This window comes from Sus scrofa, chromosome 7 (assembly GCF_054392235.1).
Source record: "Sus scrofa isolate SSC_HxYL_T2T_F1_AM1 chromosome 7, Sscrofa_HxYL_maternal_Yorkshire_Landrace_v2.0, whole genome shotgun sequence".
NCBI lineage: Eukaryota > Metazoa > Chordata > Mammalia > Artiodactyla > Suidae > Sus > Sus scrofa.
The window spans coordinates 4,684,401-4,704,199 of record NC_139389.1 but is presented as its reverse complement, the minus strand read 5'-3'; the positions used below and the strand labels follow the sequence as shown (position 1 = coordinate 4,704,199).

General features: G+C 53.5%; 1 protein-coding gene across 2 annotated transcripts in view; it reads left to right on the top strand.

The window, feature by feature from the left end:
- Window positions 1–18,396, top strand: part of SSR1 (signal sequence receptor subunit 1) — a 33,387-nt gene extending 14,991 nt beyond the window's left edge. The window contains 2 exon segments of one of the 2 annotated variants that reach the window (NM_001444977.1): window positions 5,888–5,951; window positions 17,807–18,396. In NM_001444977.1, coding sequence (NP_001431906.1) covers window positions 5,888–5,951; window positions 17,807–17,831 — 89 coding nt within the window. In that variant the 3' untranslated portion in view covers window positions 17,832–18,396. 2 annotated transcript variants of the gene reach the window in all.
- The last annotated feature ends 1,403 nt before the right edge of the window (window positions 18,397–19,799 follow it).

Below are 19,799 nucleotides of genomic sequence, written 5' to 3'. Positions count from 1 at the left end.
GCTCATGGCAACGCTGGATCCTTAACCCACTGAGCGGGACCAGGGATCAAACCCGCAACCTCATGGTTCCTAGTCAGATTCGTTTCCGCTGCACCACAGTGGGAACTCCTAAATAGACTTTTAAAAAACATTTATTTTAAAGTAGTATGGCCTCATTGTTTAAAAAAGGGAGTGAAAAAACTAAGATCAACTCCCGCCTCTGCCAATCCCTTTTTCCATGATCAATCACTGTTTATGTGTCTTAGCGTTTTCCCAGCGTGCATCAGCGTGAGTCTGTTGTTCCTGTGTTTGCACAACTGGCATCACGAAGCACACACTGTTCTCCCACCTGAACTCTCATGCCTTGGGTAGCTTTTTGTGATAATTACTTATAAATTTACCTCGTTCTTTTTAGTAACTACATAGCATTCTTTTGCAGAAGAGTGTCAGGATTAAGCTTGTTCCGTACTGAAGGATGTTTGTTATTTCCAGATTTTTAGCTCTTAAAACTGTAACGATTATTCTTATATATAAATTTTTTTTTTTTTTTTTTTTTTTTGTCTTTTAGCCATTTCTTGGGCCGCTCCCGCGGCATATGGAAGTTCCCAGGCTAGGGGTCTAATCAGAGCTGAAGCCGCTGGCCTACACCAGGGCCACAGCAATGCTGGATCCGAGTCGTGTCTGCAACCTACACCACAGCTCACGGCAACGCCGGATCGTTAACCCACTGAGCAAGGCCAGGGATCAAACCCTCAACCTCATGGTTCCTAGTCGGATTCGTTAACCACTGTGCCACGACGGGAACTCCGCTATTCTTATATATAAAATTATGGGACTTTTTTTTTTGGCCATGCCTGTGGTATGTGGGAGTTCCCAGGCCAGGGATCCAAGCAGCCCCAGTGACAATGCCAGATCCTTAACCTGCTGTGCCACAGGGGAACTCCCTCTTTTCCCCATTTAGATGAAATCCCTTGTTTTGAAAAAACTTCTTAAACAACAGTGGAACTCCTAGACAACCTTGAGCTAAGCTCGTGGTTTGTTAATTGATTTTGGAATCTGAAAATAGCTGGAAGGCACACATTGCCCTCTCACACGGTCACAGTCCTTTCTCAGTATTATTACTTCCGAGGGAAGCCTGGGAGTCCCAGGCGGAGCCTCATCCTGTGTGCTCTAAGGAGTCCTGAGAGTTTGCAAAACCGGGGCCAAGGGGTTAAGGAGAAACAAGTGTATGAAAAAGTCAGTGTAGTTAGTTAGCAAAAACCACTGCTTGCTTTTAGAGTGCTTTTTCCTCTCTGCAGATAAGATGACACACTGCCTCTGAAATATTTTAATTTGCAAAAAAGTAACGTTTTCCTGACAGAACATCACATTTACGTAATTATTAATAATTTGTATAATAACCAGTCCATGTTGAAATTTCTCCAGTTGTTTAAAATATCACTGTAGTTTCCAGTGTGACTCAGGTAACAACCCAATTAGTATCCATGAGGTTTCGGGTTCGATCCCTGGCCTTGCTCAGTGGGTTAAGGATCCGGCGTTGCCGTGAGCTGTGGCGTAGGTCGCAGACATGACTTGGATCCCGGTGGCTGTGGCTCTGGCGTAGGTTGGTGGCTGCAGCTCCGATTGGACCCTCAGCCTGAGAACCTCCATGTGCTGAGGGTGTGGCCCTAAAAAGACAAAAAAATCTTTACAACTGGGTTTACAACCTAGGATGATGCATTGCCTCTGGTGTTAGCCCTTAAGTCCCTTTAATTGAAAGCAGCTCGAGAGAGGGGCTGCTTGTGCCATAGGGGCAGGGGCAGGGCGAGCAGACGTCGCTGTGAGGAGCCCGATGGGGGAGCTTGGGCTTCGGTAGCCCTGGGCTGCAGTCAAGGGCCGCATCCAGCGAGCTCACAGGAGGGGCCAATGCTGCTGAGGGTTGAGTCTGTAAAAAGTCCCACCTTCCAGGTTTGTCTGATTGTTTCCTCCTCGTGTCTTTTAGCAAAAATTTATATGAACCAGAAAATAAATCTGTAGGCTGGGTTAGGTTTAAGTTTGTCATTTTTGGCTGATCACAGGCGTCAGAGCTCCTAAGTAGTTGCTGAGTCACATCCAGAAACAGGGTCTCATGGCCCCATCGTCAGCGCTGCTACACTGAGCCCTGGATTAGGCTGGTCGCCGTGCAGCCAGGAAGGCTGGGTCTTCCTGCTGGCAGCCTGGAAGTTTCTTTGCAGTGCTGCGTTGGTGTCACCGGTCGATGCTCCTGGTCTGCTTCAGGGTTTGTGAGGTTTTCGTAAATGAGGATTTCCAGGTGCCCTGCCTTGGTTTTAACTGCCCTTCTCCTGTGAGGTAGCACCTGCCCGAATCAGCTGGGGCCTTCTGGTGACCCTGAGGGACAGCGCCCACTGCAGAAGCAGGTCCAGCGCTTACCTCTTTGCTTTATTTTCCAGTTTTCAAAGGAGCCTGCAAACAAAGGCTGACAAATGAGTTTTTTCTCATCTTCTTCTGTTTCTTGCTTTTCGTAGGCAAGTTTGGGTTTTCATGGAATTAGTGTGTTTTAGTCAACTATTTCTTTTTGATGCTCAGATTTTTGCCGTTGTTGCCTTTTTTTAGGGCTGCACATGCAGCATATGGAAGTTCCCAGGCTAGGCGTCTAATGGGAGCTACAGCTGCTGGCCTACGCCACAGCCACAGCCACGCAGGATCCGAGCCACATCTGCAGCCTACAACTCAGCTCAGGTCAATGCCGGATCCTTAACCCACTGAACGAGGCCAGGGATTGAACCCTCAACGCATCCTCATGGATCCTAGTCCGGTTCGTCACAGCCGAGCCACAGCGGGAATTCCTGATGTTCAGATAATTAGTTTCGGCCGCTGGTTTTTGAACCTCATCCAATCATATCTTCTGATCTTTGAATAATCCCTTATGTGCTGGCTCAACAAGATAATCCAACGTGTGTGTATTTTCTCAACTCCTAGTTAGGGGGCCAGCTGTTTCTCCAAGGACCCCTAGATAGTAGAAATGAAAATCTAGATACTAAACGACATTTCTAGGCCTCTTCCTTGAACTGAGCTAGAAAATAACATTTTTTCGGATCGTGAAATCCTATTGATGTTTTCAGTTCAGTTCTAGCAGTAATTTTGCACCCTTGTGTTTTTTCCCTTGTACTGGATTCCTCAGAGCAGTTCTCCTCCAGCTTAGCGTTCACCGGAGTCACCTGGGCTGCTTGTTAGTAAGTTCAGGGCCCCACCCCAGAGCACTTCCAGGTGAGCAGACCTGGGTGAGACCAAGGATTTGCATCCTGGCAGGTGATTTGGAAGCTGCTCATCCAGGTGGCACTTGAACCCCTGTCTTAGAACATGATTTTTTAGAGTGAAGGGGTTAAGCCACAGTGAAGGTAATGTAGAAAAAGCCATTTCTGGAGTTCCTGCTCTGGCACAACGGGAGGTGGTGTCTCTGCAGCGCTGGGATGCAGGTTTGATCCCTGGCGCGGCCATGAGTGGGTCACAACTGCAGCTGGGGTCTGATCCTTCCTGGCCTGGGAACTCCAAATGCCAAAAAAAGAAAAACAAAAAAAAATAGCCCATTTCTTTCAGAGAAAGGACGTGGACTCTGCATGTTTGAGGGCGGAGGGGAGAAACTGGGAGACATGTTGACGGTCAGGGAGCAGGGGGCTCAGTGCCGCTCCTCGCGGGGGAGGAGGGGTGGTTTGAGGCGGTCTCTCAACCCTGCTTCCTGCACGTGGTGTTTCAGAGCAGCGCGCTTCAGCTTCCCCGAGGCCTTGTAACTGTGGTGTCAGGTTAGCGGATTTTTAATAGCAAATCAGGATCTTTGCAAATACCACACATGTGCGTAGCCAAGCCTTGGTCAGAAGCTTCTGAATATGAAGTCCTCTGCGTAGTTTGACTTTGGTCAGGGATCTGATAGAAAACTTGTGACACGTAAGTCATTAAAAATCCATCTGCAGACTATTTAGGAAGTACTTCCCTGGCCCGGGTGAGGTGGGAAGCTGTTTGCAGTCCCAGGAAGGGGAAAGGGGCCTGTGTAACTTTCTGCTGACGTTTTGCCTTTGTTGTCTAAAATGAAAAATGTTGCAGTGCGTTAGGACTTGACTGTAGTTTAGTGTGATCTGTGGCTTTTCTTAAACATCCTTTTTTATTCATGTGCAGGGGAAGCACTTTGGGTCTACCCCGTCTATTTACTAGGAAACATCATGTTTAAGGATTTTTCAGTTTGGGGGGTTTGGGGCGAGTGGTAGGAAGAGGGTCCTTCCCTCTGATCACTGAGGAGCACTGTTACCTCAGTTACTGCTCGCTGGTGAAATAAAACGCAGCTTCTAGGCTGTTGAGGCACTTGGAGCCATTTTCCCCAGAGCTCAGTGGCTGCCGGCCGCTCTGTCTCACGTGTCCACTGCTTGACTCGGTGGCTAGACAGGTGGGCCCGGAAGGCGTAGATGCGCCGTTAAGGTAAGTTGGACCAGCCTGTCTCACCGATGGAGTGAAATTCGTGCGTGTTGAACAAACAGGCTTTGGCAGGATCATGAGGCTCTGTTTCATGTTTTGCTGTATTTTAAACACCTGCTGCAGGGGGATTGGCCTTCTTGGGACTCAGCAGTGACTGTTTCACAGCTGCCTAGTAACAGCTGTGTCTACACAGGTGGCTGTTAGATTGGCAAGTATTTTTTGAGAGAAAGATATTCAACGTAATTGGTTATTTTGAAGATTTAGAAATAAAAAGGCATTAATTCATAGTGCAACATTTTTGAAAATCTGATGAAATTTGTAGGCTTTCTTCATCAGAAAGGTGCTTCTGGAAGTTCCCTTCGTGGCTCAGCAGTTAATGAACCCAACTGGGATCCATGAGGGTGCGGGTTTGATCCCTGGCCTCCCTCAGTGGGTTAAGGATCCAGCATAGCCATGACCTACACCACGGTGTAGGTCACAGACGTGGCTCAGATCTGGAGTTGCTGTGGCTGTGCTGTAGGCCGGCAGCTGTAGCTCCGATTTGATCTCTAGCCTGGGAACCTCCATGTGCTGTGGGTGCGGCCCTTTAAGGCAGGGGGAAAGAAAGTGCTTCCACGCTCAGTTTTAGGCACGTGGGCCCCAGACGCCATCATCATCAACCTGCCAGGAGCACTGAGGTCCGTTTTCATGTGATTTGTAGACTCGAGCACTTTTTTTTTGGTCTTTTTTTTTGTTGTTATTGTTGTTGTTGCTATTTCTTGGGCCGCTCCCGCGGCATATGGAGGTTCCCAGGCTAGGGGTAGAATCGGAGCTGTAGCCACCGGCCTACGCCAGAGCCACAGCAACGCGGGATCCGAGCCGCGTCTGCAACCTACACCACAGTTCACGGCAACGCCGGATCGTTAACCCACTGAGCAAGGGCAGGGACCGAACCCGCAACCTCATGGTTCCTAGTCGGATTCGTTAACCACTGCGCCACGACGGGAACTCCCTTTTTTTTTTTTTTCTTTAGCCCACTGAGTGAGGCCAGGGGTCAAACCCACATCCTCATTGATAGTAATTGGGTTCTTACCCCTCTGAGCCACAACGGGAACTCTACAAAAAATTTTTAATTGACGTCATGTTAGTTCCAGGTGTACAACGTAATGATGTTTTATACATTGGAAAATGACCATTATGCCAAGTCGTTACCATCTGTCACCATACAAACTTAACCAAAACATTTTTTTTTCTTGTTTTTAAGTTTATTTAGCAACCTTGCAGTATGTAAAGTTTCATTTTGAGTTCTCTCTTGAAGGACTGTTTATAGCTTAAAAAAACCTGTGCTGGGTCAGAGACATTTATTATTAGATGATCTCTCTCGTGTGTGTGTGTTCGGTTTTTGAACCTCGTGGTAAAGTTGGAGGAAATGCTTTTGAATTGAACACGTATAACAGACAAATTAAAACGTTGTCTTTTCTTCCAGATAAAGCTTCACCGAGAAGGTTGCCCAGGAAACGGGCACAGAAGAGATCCGTGGGATCTGATGAGTAAATGTTCTTTGTGCAACAATTTGGTCTTTACTTAACCTGCCCTAATGTGTTTCGGCCTGATGGGAATTAGTGCAGAGAAGCCATATCACCATAGACGGCAACTGCTGCTTATGTGTGGACTGAGCAATCAGAGTCTGTGGCGATAATATTGTGGAAAATGCACTGCATTTTTATTTTTCTAAAGTAACAAATGTGGTTTTTTTTAAACCATTAAACTGTGTGTGTGCGTGTGCATGTGTGTGAGCAGCGGGTCTCGCGGCGCCCCGTTGGGCGGCCCGGGCGCCTTGAGAATGCTGAGCACCACGCTCTGGTCTCTGGTCCTTCGGACGCTTCCCGACCGTCTCCCCCCAGGCCCCCTGGTTGCCCAGTGTGATGGCAGGTGTCCTCCCAGACTGGCTCAAAGAGAACAGTGCTTCTTCCTTAGAATAGCTCAAATCCCAACGGCGGGCACAATTAGCATACTGCTGCTGTTTTACAACCAGCATCTAAAGGCACAGACAGGAATAGCTGCTTCTTAGCAATGAAGTTGTCTGGGTCTTTGCGGCTGTTGCTAGAATACGCACCTTCGGAGGACTTCCCCCTGAGTTCCAGCAACTTGACAGTTCCGGTTTGGACATGTAAAACCAGCCCCGCGCTCTCTGAAAAAAAATGGTACATTTGTAGACTCTGAGTCGTTGTCCATTGTTCTTTCGGACCCGAGGGGTAGCTCCAGAGCGACTGTAAGACCAGCCTGGTTTTCTAAGAGATCATGTTTCGCCTTCAGAGAAGCATCTTGCTTAAGAAGAGGTGCCTTGGGGTCTACAGACTAAGCACAATTCCAGCAGGGCCTGATCTGTTAAAGAGTTGGGTCATTTCTGGTGGTTAACTCATTGTTTTTATCTGACCTTTTGGGTTTGGGGTTGTTGGTTTTCGGTGGTGTTAACCTGAAAGATTGCAAAATTTTAAGCACTGAAGGTCTCAGAACCGAACCGAGCTGGACTTCGTCACTCTGCTCTCGGTGACCCTTGCCCTAGGCAGCGCGTTAGGTTGGCCTCGTTGTCAGACTGCGAAAGTCGTGGCGTAAACGACACGAACAAATGAGAGGCCTTCTCCCTCTGTCCTTAAGCCGTAGTCTCTCACATGTGCTGTGTAAGGAAGTGATGGTAAATGGACTTTCAGTGGCTACTCAGCTCCTGGCCTGTCTTCATCGTGATGACCTGACCCTGCTTTGTTATGATCCCCACCTGCACCCGCGCCCACACACACACACACACAGAACACACACGTGAAACAGCTTCCCAGGTTGTTTGCAGTATTTAAACATCAGAGCCAAAGCCAGCGACAATAAAGCAGAAGTCATTGTATAGCTGTCAACCGCTTTGCAAGTAGGGGCTGAGGTGTTAAATGAACTCTCTTGGCAGCGCTGAGCTATAAACTTTCTATACTTGTAATGTAAAGTCTTTGAGTTTTTAATTGGGCTGTATGATCAGTCGTTTATTGTGGAAAAGCTCTGTGAGCTCCAAGGAACGGCCTGGTTTTTGCTTGATGTACTCTCAGACCCTCCACCTTCTCAAGGAATCTCTCTCCAAACATTTCTGTGAGTGTCCAGGTTCGTGAAGGTACTGGGGTGTGATGGAGCGAGGTGGGGCTCGGCACATTCACCCGACCTCTGCAGAGTGTCACGGGCTCTGTGGCGAGGCCATGCCGAGTGAGGGCACCAGCCTTCCCGCTGCTGAGCCACCTGCCTTCTGCAGGGGCCCTTCCTTTTCGGGGGGCGGGGGGGGCGGTGACGTTAGCACCTCGGCGGTTGTGTGTCACGTTGTGTTTTTAGCAGAGATTGGGAACACTGGAGAACTCTTAATTCCTCAGCTCTCAGGGCCTCTGTGCTCTCAGTGTTCCCAGAAACTCCATAATGAATGGAATTCACTTCCACACATGGTTTGTTCAAGCACACTTAATAAGTAGCCTGTTTTTTTAAATGTTTTTAAAATGTAAATATTTGGATGAAGTTTTTGTTTCTGATATATTAATTTGCTACACCAGTCATGGTTTCAGAATTCACCTTTTGAACAGCCTGGTTCCAGAGTCAGTAAAACAAACCAAGGATCTGGAGTATCGAGCCTGTCCCTGGGGTGTGCGGCAGGAAGGACGTGTCCATAAAGCACGGCTCTCACCTTGGTTGTGCAGCTGCATCGTTCATTTCACGGTCTTAGCGTAGCGACTTGCTGTAGGACTGTCCCTGTCCCTTTGCAGTGGGGGAAGGGACAAGGGGCCTCCATGGTAGAAGCCTGAGGGGGGGAAAAAATCAGAATGAAGGAACATTGGCTTTAGTGTCGTTTTTAATTTTAAATAATTTTCAGAAAATAGGACTTTAATAGGAAGAAAGGGCAAATTTAGATCTTAAAAAAAAAAAAAAATTAGGAGTTCCCGTCGTGGCTCAGTGGTTAATGAATCCGACTAGGAACCACGAGGTTTCTGGTTCGATCCCTGGCCTCGCTCAGTGGGTTAAGGATCCGGCGTGAGCTGTGGTGTAGGTCGCAGACGCGGCTCGGATCTGGCATGGCTGTGGCTCTGGTGTAGGTCGGTGGCTACAGCTCCGATGAGACCCCTATGCCACGCGTGTGGCCCTATGAAAGACAAAAAGACAAAAAAAATTTTTTAAAGCCAGGCTTAAAGGTGAATTGGCAGTGCAGGAGCCAGGAGTCGAGAGTCTGGGCTCTGTGGGGAGGAAGAGGTGGGGACGTGGGACCGTCCCTTCGTGGCTGTGGTCCTGGAGGCGCGGCAGTAGCTGAGCGAGCGGTTCATGAGGCTCGCGCACCGTCATCTCTCGCGGTGCACTCGCCTCCGTGCTCTCGGTGCGAAGGAAAATGGATTTGGTGTCATCTTTTAGCCCGTGAACTTGGCAGTACACCTCATTTCTGTGAGATTTTGGTAAACTGATGTCACTTCCAGATACACTTGAAGTAATTTATTACCGTTTTGGACGGCATCGTTTATAGCTGTAAAATCAATACATTTGCTCTAAGTTTATTAGATAAAATCCCACTTTCCTTGGAACTAGTTTCTCCAGCTTAGTGAAGAGCAACCTGATCTATAACCAGGACGCTGGTTGTCAGAAAGGAACGCAGGTTTGTGGTCAAGCTGATCTGTGTCCGTAAGAGCAGCCTTAGAAGATAATGGGGGGAGAACAAAACCCGGGACCTGGCTTGCAAACGTCTAAATAATGTAAGACTCTTAAGGTTTTACCCGCTTTCATTCACACAAAAGGCGGGACTTTTTTTTTTTTTCATAGTTAATTATTGTAGTCTGAAGTTTGGAGGGTTTGGAATCATAGGAATGTGAGTGAAGTTTGGATGCCACTCAGCTGCATTTCTTTCAGGCTGTAGGAGAGGACCGCTCTTAACCTCGGCCGTGTAGTGTGTTCTGATGGGTCTCTGCATTTATCATTTCGTAAACCTTCAGCAGCCCACCGAACCGGAGGAGGGTGCTCCCGTTGTCATTTCTGTGACACATGGAAAAATCCAGGCTCTCCTGGCATTTATTTACACGTCGCGCTCTGGGTGTGGATCTGTCTTCCTCCAAAAGTCATGTAAGGTGGAAGCTTCGTAGAGCCGGGTATCTGGGCAGCTTACAGATGGGCTTCTCTGTAATCCAGCAGGTAACAAGTTCACGTCACCTCATGGTTCTTTACTTCAAAACCATGGTCTTCAAAAGCTTTTTCTTCAGGATTTTTCTAGTTTGATCGGATTGTCAGTTGGTAAAGGATGGGAGATTCCGCTTCGTGTTCGAGGTGGCAGTGTTCTGGGCTATAACCAGACAGGTGAACCTGGGCACAGCTTCCGTTCACATAGGGACTTCCCTTAATAGGCACATTGGGCCCTAAAGAGAAAATCGGGCATCACCTCGAGAACACAGGAAGGCCGGCCCCTACCTAAATGCAGGTGTCACGGCCAAGGCCGGTCCGCTAGACCCTTGTGCCTCCCGCAGGTTTCTTCTTGCGCTGCCTGTGACAGGCCTCCCTCGGGATCTGGGCATGGGCTTCGGATCCTGCGGGCTTTTTGTCCCTGGCTTCTGGTTCACGGCCATCACGTGGGAACCTGTCACAGGGGCTTAAAGAAGACAAGAAAACGGCCATTTCATCGGGAGAAACCGTCCTGCTGATGACCCGGGATTGGCAGTCGTGTGAGGTGGGGCGGAGTCAGCCTGGCCAGTGACCGGGGGGGCACGAGAAGGCAGCTGAGACTCCGTGTTAACTTTAAGTTGAAGAACACTTGTGCCAGTCCCAGACGGATGTGTGACTGCCTGGTGCCGCGTTCTCAGGCGATTTTCTCCTTAAATCTCATCTCCTCACCAAAAGGAGAGGCGCTGAGGTGTGGATGGACCCGAGTCGGTCTGCCTGGCTTCGCGCCCCAGCCCCCTCAGCGGGGCCCCGGCCCCCGGCTCAGTGGGGTGCGGGCTGCTTTCCCGAGGCGGCCCGTCCACGTGGACGCTTTTGTAGCTGGATGTCAGGTGCTTGTCCAGGACCGGAACTCCCCGGCCGCTGCCCTTGGCCTGCAGGACCTCAGCGCCCCTGTCCCTGGGCAGGCAGTTTACCGTTAGCACGGCTGGTACTTTCAGGTCTGCATTTAATACCCCATCCTGTGCGTGACCAAGGGACCTTTTCGTGGCTAAAATACTGGTTATGTGCAGGGCGGTGGCCCTCTGTCCACACTTTGTGAGAAGCGCGGTCTGAGCAGCTGTGGTTTGTTCCCAGGCTGCAGAGAGGATGCTTGCATGGGGGGTGGCTTTGCAGTGGCCTTTGGCCTCAGGCTGCAGCAGCTTGATGTAGGATCTCAGTTCCCAGACCAGGGACTGAACCCACGTCACAGCCATGAAAGTGCCAAATCCTAACCACTAGCCCACCAGGGAACTTGTAGAATGTTCTGTCTTCACTTAGTTGAATTCCACGTGGATGACATGCCTGGCCGGTAGGGAGGTCCTGTGACCCCAGGTCACTACCTGCCACCTGGTGGCCCACTAGATCAAACAGGGCCTTCCTGCACCTGTGCCACCTGCACCAGGCACTCCGAGCTGGGGCTGGGTCCTGTCGCCAGGTCCTGCCTCGAACTTCCCTAGAGGTGCCTTCTGGCTGCGCCCGTACGAGGCCTTACTGTCCGTGTCGGGGGTGCCTGGCCCCGTGAGCCGCCTTCCTCTTCGGGTTCTCCTCTGCTCTTGGCTTTTCTCCCCTGGGCCTTCACTCTTCCAGCTTCTTTGCAACTTAGCTTCTGCCCCGAGACCCCTCAGGACCGCAACTCTCTCCTCTCCAGCCTCCTGAGCCCCCAGCCCTGAGTCTCTCCATCTAACTTCTGTCTTTCGTGACACAGCTCCCATTTATCCAGTGTTAAATCTTGAAGCGGCCCAAGTACAGTGATTTGCCCCTGCGTCTTTAATACCTGCTTACTGATTTTTACTGATTTTACCTCCGCAGTGAAAATTAGTTTCAGTTCTCTCCATTTCAGAATCTTGACAATTTAAGGATTTGAAAGAAATCTGGACCTTTTCAGTCTATCTCTGGTCCAAAATACTACTTCTCATGTTTCCTAATTCACTGCAGGAGGTCTTGGGTTGGCAGTTTTAATTCCATCACTTGGAAACTTGACATGTCATTTCCGGCAGTGTGTTGTAATCGGGCTGTTGATGAGACATTCTTCTGCACTGTGGGTTTTACCTGGTGATGGAAAAGGCTCTCTGGCCACCTGTTAGGACTCAAGTTGACACTTGAGAGATGGTCATGCTCCATAAGTGTCTGGAAATTGCCCTCCTTCCAGTTGAGTGCACCCAAGAACAGTGGTCGGACCCAGCTCGAAAACTGGTCTGCTCTGCTGTCCAGTGCCTCTCGCGGTTGCATGTCCCTGAGTAACGCTGACCTGGAAGGTATCTGTGTGCAGGAGGAAATGACTCCGAAGCATGAGGGCCTTTGGCCGCACAGCCTCAAAGGTTGTGGAGAAACACAAGGTGCATCTACAACATTAAGCCCCAAAAGAACACGTCCCCCAGAGTCTGTAAAAGTCTCCCACATATTCGGCATCTGTGCGTTACACTTCAGGTAACAGACACGTGTCTCAGAACAAAGGTGACTGAAGATGAGGTTTACACGTGCGCTTTGGCTGTCAGCTGTCTTGACTTTGCAAGCGATGCCTCTCAGATGCACCCCAGCACACACGCAGACACGCGCACGCACGTGTGGACATTGGGGTCCCCGTAGTTGAGAGACTGCGCGCTCCGAGGTGCTGACGGTGTCACGCAGGCAGAGCGGCGTCTCCGGTTTAACTCCATCAGCCTGGCGATGAGTCGGCACCTCGAATTTGCGTCAAGGTTTCTTTGCAAGTGGTTGAGCTGAACTAATGTGTTCCCGGTAGAAAGAGCAACTTGGGTAGAGGCGGTGCATAATTTGGAGATTGAGTCTTTGTAACTATAATGCTTTCAGTTTTTTCTGCTGAAAGGAAACAAATCAAAAAACACTGGGGCAGTAAGAACCAGCATTTTCACTTCTCTGCAGTGCTTGAAAATACTCAGTATTGAGTAAATTTCAGATTAGTCCAGAGTCTGGAAAGACAGACACAAAATGCTAAAGCGGTTTTTGTTGTAGGTGGTGGATCTTTTTGTTTCCTTTCAAACTGTAATGTGCTTATGTTTGATAATGGAAGAAATAAATACAAGTGTTAAATTGATTTGCGCCTCCTGAGATGCGTGTAACCATCGCAGTGTTTGTGAGCCCATTAAAACCCTAGACGTTTGGTCGCTTCACCTACTTGGAGAAACTGAATGTCGCCGCTAGAAAGTCTTTGGGAGCATTTTCCCTGAAAGGAACCCCAGCTTTTGCTTCTCGTCGGTTCTGTCCTATGAACAAAGTGCCTGCATTCCACCTGGGCCTGTGCCTCCCAGCCCTGTGCCCACACGCCCACTGGACCCCCTCCGCCCCCAGCTGCACGGGCGTGGCTGTGGGGACGCCGCCATCACCCCCAGGCGACCTGGTCCTCACCTGCACCCCCGCACACTGTCCCCGCCCAGACCAGCAAACCCCGCCCCCAGTGCAGGCATCCAGCCTTGTGCCCCGGTCCCCCCACCCTTTCTGCCTTTTAAGCTTCATGACAATAAGAATTTTCAGTTACCCAATTACTGAGTCCTGAAAGGGCACCTGACGTGTGGTAGGTGATTGAGTTACAGCCACACCCTACCGTGCAGCAGGCACACCCACACCCCCAGTTTGCACAGGAGGAGGCTGTACAAGTTAAATAACGGATTGAGTCGGCCAGCTCTTAAGTGGTCAGGCTGAGACTGGACACCAGCCTGTCCCCTCAGAGCCTCGCATGCACCTCTTGCCTCCCTCATGATGCGGAAGCTGCAGGCGGCCCTGGGCCCGGGTCCACACAGGCCCACATCCAGGCCTCGTCTACGCCGCCGCCGGGCCTTCCGGCCTCCCAGGCGGATGGCCGCACAGTGAGGATTCTGGGGAGAAGCAGGGCTGCAGCATCACCAGGAAGCCTTTACCAAAACAGCCAAGGGAGCTGGTGAGCAGGTGCCCACGAGCTGCCAGGGTGGGGGTGGGGCGGCAGGGGCGCCTCCTCTGAGTTCTAGAAGAGGAAGTGAAACAATGGGGACCCCACAGCCCGGCTTCAAAACTCAGTTCCCCAATTGCGAGTGGGCTGTAACCTTAAACACTGTTCTGTTAAACATATAATCCAAGCTTAGCAAATCGCACCAAGACGATTAAATAAGCCATCAGAGGAGACAAAAGCTTCCCCCCACCATTGCCAGACCACGAGGACAGAGCAAAGAAAGCTTCGCAGAAGTGCAAGTCCCCTTCAAGTAACAGCACATAGTCGAGAGACTAGCTGTCATTAAGACTTAAAAAGGATTTTTTTTTTTTTTTTTTGGTCTTTTTAGGGCCACACCCATGACATATGGAGGTTCCCAGGCTAGGGGTCAAATCAGGAGCTGTAGCCACTGGCCTACAGCAGAGCCACAGCAATGCAGGACCCAAGCTGCATCTGTGACACCACAGCTCACAGCAATGCTGGATCCTTAACCCACTGAGCAAGTCCAGGGATCGAACCCATGTCCTCATGGATGCTAGTCAGGTTCGTTAACCACTAAGCCACGATGGGAACTCCAAAAGAATAAGTTTCTTATAAGGGACTAACTCATGACTTGCATCTGTGTTTAATCCTCCTCTGCAAGAACTTTCCAAATGACAGGGGAATATTTTAAGCACAACGATTAGAATCCCAGGCCCCCTTGAAACCTGTCTGCAGGGTTGTTTTGCTGCCCTCTGCTGTTCACAGGAGGTACAGCAGTCATGGTGTGTTCCCCGGGCATTGCCACAGAGGTGGGGCTTGGGACTGTGAGCTGTTCTCTCCTAAAGCAAACCACCACCTCCAGCCAGTGCGGCCCACCAGCCTGTACGTCCCATGCTCTTCCCCCCCCCCCCCCCCGCCAAACAACAGCAGATTGTTTTTTGCTGGGACGTCAAGGAATGGTCTGATGAGGTTGTTGGACTGCTATGTCGGTAGAAGGAGCTGGTCACTGGGAGAGCTGGCCGGCCACACTCAATGCGCCCTCTGGGGCCGTCTCGTCTGCCCCTCTGCTTTGCCTCCATCACGTCCACACACACACACGTTTACCTTGGATGAACTGGTACTTCCGCTCAGGCACCTAAGCGAGTAGGATGGGTCGCAGCCCCTGTCTGAACCACCGCTTGGTGATTCAAAATCCGCTGACCCCAGACTCGCCCACTCAGTGCCTGGGTACTCTCACCCGGGCCACATAGTTGGCCTCAGCCTGTTTCTTCTCTAAACCGTGGACAGTCGTAACTAGAGGTATTAATATTCAATGAATGTTTATAAAGCCCTCACTATATAGGCCAAGTGTTTGGTGGAATTTTTAAAGATACTGCATGTGAGGAGAAGAAGAAAAATAGCTGATTCAAGCGCCTGGCCCAGAGTAGCCTCATCCGCACGACTAAGCAGGTTCTTTGCCTCGTCTCATAAGCTGTGTCCACTTGTCAGCCGACTGAAACCCGTCGGCAGCCTCCCCCCCCCCTCCACTGCCAAAGTCTGTCTAAAGGCGAGGCCCTTTCAGTTGTTTATCTTCGGTAAGTGACCGAACCTCATCTAACAATGAGCTGGAAAGACTCTGAAGCCCTTTCTACCCACTGGCCGGATGGCCGGGCTCGCCTTGGGACAGCCCGGCTAGTGGACACCTCCTGCTTGAACCCCAGTCTTGTGGTCTGTGGCCAGCGCTGCTCAGCAGACCATCCCAGAGAAAAGGCCGCCTTCCCTCCCGCGCAACAGGCCTCTGTGCACGCGAAGAGCTCTCGCTCCTTCCTTTGTCAAAAACCGTCCTGTGCCACGAGCCGCGGCGGAGGTCGCAGGCGCGGCTCGGATCCCGCGTGGCGGTGGCGGTGGCCGCGGCGACAGCTCCGCGTGGTCCCCTCGCCCGGGAGCCTCCATATGCTGTGGGTGCGGCCCTAGAGAAACCTCTTCTACCCGGGCTCAGAAAAAAGTAAAAGTACCACCCCCACCTACGTGGATACGTGGATTTTTTTTGGATAAAATAGTCCCATAAATGGTCCCCCAAGGAAAGAGTGCTTTTATTCTGATGATGGGAGTTGCCTGCCCGCTTGAACCCGAGCATATTGTATTTCATAGCGGAAGTGAAAGGGTCCAAAACGATCACTCGAGAGAAAGGATGAAAGCGGCTGCCGTGCGTCCCTCCCCCAGAGGCCGCGGCTTCGGCAGCTACTTGGGGCTCCGTCGGCGTCTGCCCACGGCCCGGCCGTGAGGTGGCGGCGGCCGCGGGGAGCATCCCCGGGGGCTGCCCGGAAGCGGCGTTGGAGGGAGCGCCGCCACCCTCCTGCAAAGCCGCCCCCGAGGGGGGCTGCCGCCCTCGCCCTTGCCGTGGCCGCCTGCCGCTTGGACCCCTGCGAGGCCAAGTCCAAGGGGGGCGGGGGCGGGGGGGGGGGGGACCCTCTCGAGCGCTTCCCGCGAGCCAGGGCTCCTCGGAGCGCTTCCCTCGTGTCCCTTCTCAGTGCGCGGGGCACCGGCCCTGCCTGAGGGACCAGCTCACGTCACCGAGTTACAGCTGAGGAATTCGAGGCGCAGTGTCACCCAGCCAGTAAGAGACGGGGCGGTCACAGGCTCCGCCGTGGCACCCGGGCCACCCCAGGGGGCTCAGGCCCCCACAGCCAAACCCTGATGCCCCAGAGCCACCTCAACGTCCCTGAGCCGCTTCCCTTCAGGAGGTCCCGTCTCGGTGTCACCTCCCCAGGAAACTCCCTTCTGACGAGATCTCACCTCCTAACAGGTCCCCTAACAGTTCTAACCCAGCTCTCCCCTGTCCCTGCCTGTCACACGGCCCTGCCCCAGCCCCCATCCTGAGCCGACGGCTTCCCTGTGTCAGTGAGCAGGGGACAAATGTGGCGCCCACGCACGTGGTGGCCCCTGCCAGTCCAGTCCCTCCGCCCCAGCCATGAGCCGCCACAGTGACTCTCGGGCAATGGCCTGACCCTGTGGCCCTCCTCACAGCCTGCGGGGCAACGACCCAAACCTCTCCCGTTTGCTTCTGTGCGACCTTCAGACCCACCCTTGCTGCCCGCCCCCAGCTGCCCGTCCCTCGCCCTCCCCGCCCACCCCTGCGGGCCCAGCACCTGGTTAGGGGACGACCTCTAACTCTGACATAATTTTGAACTTAGAGAGAAACTGCAAAATACCGAGAGAAATTCCCTATGGCCTCCACCCTCCTCCGATCACTGACTGCTCACGTCTGGTCGCACGCAGACGTGCACTGACACACGCGTTCTCCCTGACCCGTCCGACATCACGCCCGGAGCGAGCGCACCTGCGCTCATCTCCCAGGGACACACCCATGCTCTCGGGTGACCAGATCCCGGGGACCAGGACATGCAACACAGATGCAGGGGTTTCCCACCCACGGGTCCCGTCAGCCTTCGCCAGCGTCCAGTGCCCCTCGGCCACCTGCCGGGTTCGTGAGCGAGTCCAGCTTCACGCATTGTACCCCCTCGTGTCCCCGATGCTTCCCTCAGTGTTTGGGGACACCGCGTGTTTCAGGGGCACAGGCCACTGGCTCTGCCCTGTCCCAGCGGAGCTCGTGAGCAGCACCCTTGTGATGCCACCCAGACGTGCCTTTTCCGTGGGATCAGCACCAAAGTCGGTCCGGAGGTTTGTCTGTCATTGTGACGCTGATAGTGACAGTGTTTCAGAGGCGGGGCCTTAGGTAGCTCTCCTGTCTCCTCTTCCAAGGAAGACTGCTGAGGCCCTCTACCCGCAGGCCCTGTCCCCATCATGCCCAGGGCGTTGCCCTGACAGAACCCAGGCCATCCTGCCCCACCCTCTGCCCCAGTCCAGGCCTGGCACTGAGTAGGTGCTTTATAAATATTTGTGGAGTGAATGAAAGAATGGCTGAGACTGCGGGAGCTGATTTAGTGACAAAACAAAACCCCCCAAATCTCTCCAGATGAGTCTTGGTGGTTTTTGCTTTCTGCATGGAGTGCGGCTGAGTTTTAAGATTGCTTTTTATGCCAGATTCTCACTGAAAGCATGAAAGTATGACTTAATCCCAATACATTTTTTCTTTTTGGGGGGATGATGTGGTCGGCCGAAGTTCCCGGGCCAGGGCTTGAACCTGCGCCACAGCAGTGACAAGGCGGAATCCTGAACCGCTAGGCCACCAGGAAACGGCTCCATTTGTTTCCTCGTGGGAGGACGGGTGGGAGCCAAGCGACTCTCTGGGTCCTTTGTCGGGAAAAACACCTGGACCCGGGCGGGCTGCCGCGCAGCCTCCCAGCCGCTGACCCTCTCCCTTTGCCGTTTCAGGCGCAGGAGGAAGGAGACGCACTGATGTCACCAGACCCCCTGCGGCCGCTGGACGGCGGCCCCCGGAGACCCGGCCCCCGCCTGCATCGTTTGCTCTCCGTGACGCCCCGGACGCCCCGACGCCCCGCCGGCCCTCAGCGGGCACCACGGAGAAGCCACCGCTGCGAGGCCCGAGTGGCCGCGGCTGCGCGCCGGGTCTGGGTGGCGCTGTCCTCCTCCGCCCGAGGGAGGACGGCCCGGGGTCCCCGCGGGCGAGGGCGCGTGAGCCGTGGGATCCACATGGCCCCCCATCACTTGGACGGTGACGGGGCGGGACGTGGTGGCTGCGACCCCCACCTGAGCAGCTTCCGGCGTCATCTCAGGGGAGGACCAGGGGCCCGGGCGGGTGGGCAGCCGAGCGGGGGGCGGCTGGCGGCGGTGGAGGGCTGCGCGCCGAGCGGAGTGAGGTTGCCTGTGAGCCGGCCCCGGGGCCGGGCCTCCCCAGGGAGGCTGCTTCTGTGTGGGGCGCACGGGCTCCCAGAGCTCCCATCACGCTGACATGGATGCAGCTGAACGGCACTCAAATAAATGGCCCCGAATGGGCTGCCAGCATGTGGGCGTCTCCCGCTGAGAGCCAGGCGGGGGCACAGGGCCAGCCCGGCTCCAAAGCGGCCCGTAACTGTGATGCTGCAGCAGGAACAGGCCAGGGATGGGGGTGCTCCCGGCTGAGTCTGCAGGTGCAGAGCAGGAGGGAGAGGCGCGGGGACACGGGGCAGGGAAGGGGCAGCAGCTGAGGAGCAGAGGTGACAGCAGGAAGCGGTCCCGCTGGGAGAGGACACGGCACACACGCAGACACTCACGCATCTCAAATGTGGCCTGAGAAGCCCACACTAAGCACAGTCTCAGGGAGACCCCAGGAGTTTTTTTAGAGCCGCACCTGTGATATAAGGACCCAGGCTAGAGGTTGAATCGGAGCCACAGCCACGCAGGATCCGAGCTGAGACTGCGACCTAGACCACAGCTCACGGCAACGCCGGATCCTTAGCCCACTGAGCGAGGCCAGGGATGGAACCCACATCCTCATGGATACCAATTGGTTTATTATTGCTGAGCCACAACGGGAACTCTCAGGAATCCGCATTTTAAAGCAAACTTTCCCAGTGGATTCGGAGTTTGAGACTCGCTCAAGGTTGGGGGGAGGTGACAGGGCTGATTTTCAGGTGGGGGGCGGCAGGGTCAGTCCTCAGCTGAGTGACACCTCAGGGCACGGCATTTGCTCTGCTGACAAGCTCCGAGGGTAGGGGGTGATGCCGCTGTGGGGACACGGGTGACCCCGAGGAGGAGAGCAGCTGGGCTTTGGAAGATTCCCGCCAGGGAAGAGGAGCCCCGCTGGCCCTTCTGGGCTGAGGACCTGATGGTCACGATACCCAGGTTTGGGCAGGGGCGGCGTCCTCATGACGGGGCCACCCCAGGTCTCGGGCTCTGTGACAGGGGGGTGGTACTCCCTGATCCCAGCCCCACTGCCTGGGGGCCCGGACGTCCCGGGGCACAGGGCTCAGGGTGAGGCCGTCGCCCAGGCAGGCCCCCGCGATGCCTCGACTCCTGCACCTGGAAGATTCTGCGTCCGCAAGGTCACAGGTGCAACCCCGGCCGCCCCTGGGCAGGGCTGCCCGGAGCTGCTGTCAGTCCTCTGCACAGAGACGCCAAGTGACTTCCTCAAGGCCCCACAGCGGGTTAGGGCGTGAGGGCGAGGGGGGCTGAGCCCAGCCCTCCGCACGCCTCCTCTGGCGAGGCCATCTCCAGGGGCACGTGGGCTCTCAGCGCCAGGCCCCCGGGCGGAAAACCTCTTGGGGAAGAATCAGCGCCCGCGGGAGCTCGGCCACAGCGGTGCCTCGGGCTCCCGGCCAGGGACCGCTCGCCTTTCCAGAAACAACAAAGCAGAAAGCTTGCTTGTTTCTCTGAATCCTAAGAAGATCCGTTTAGTGAAACGTGAGAGAGAGACAGGGTGACACCC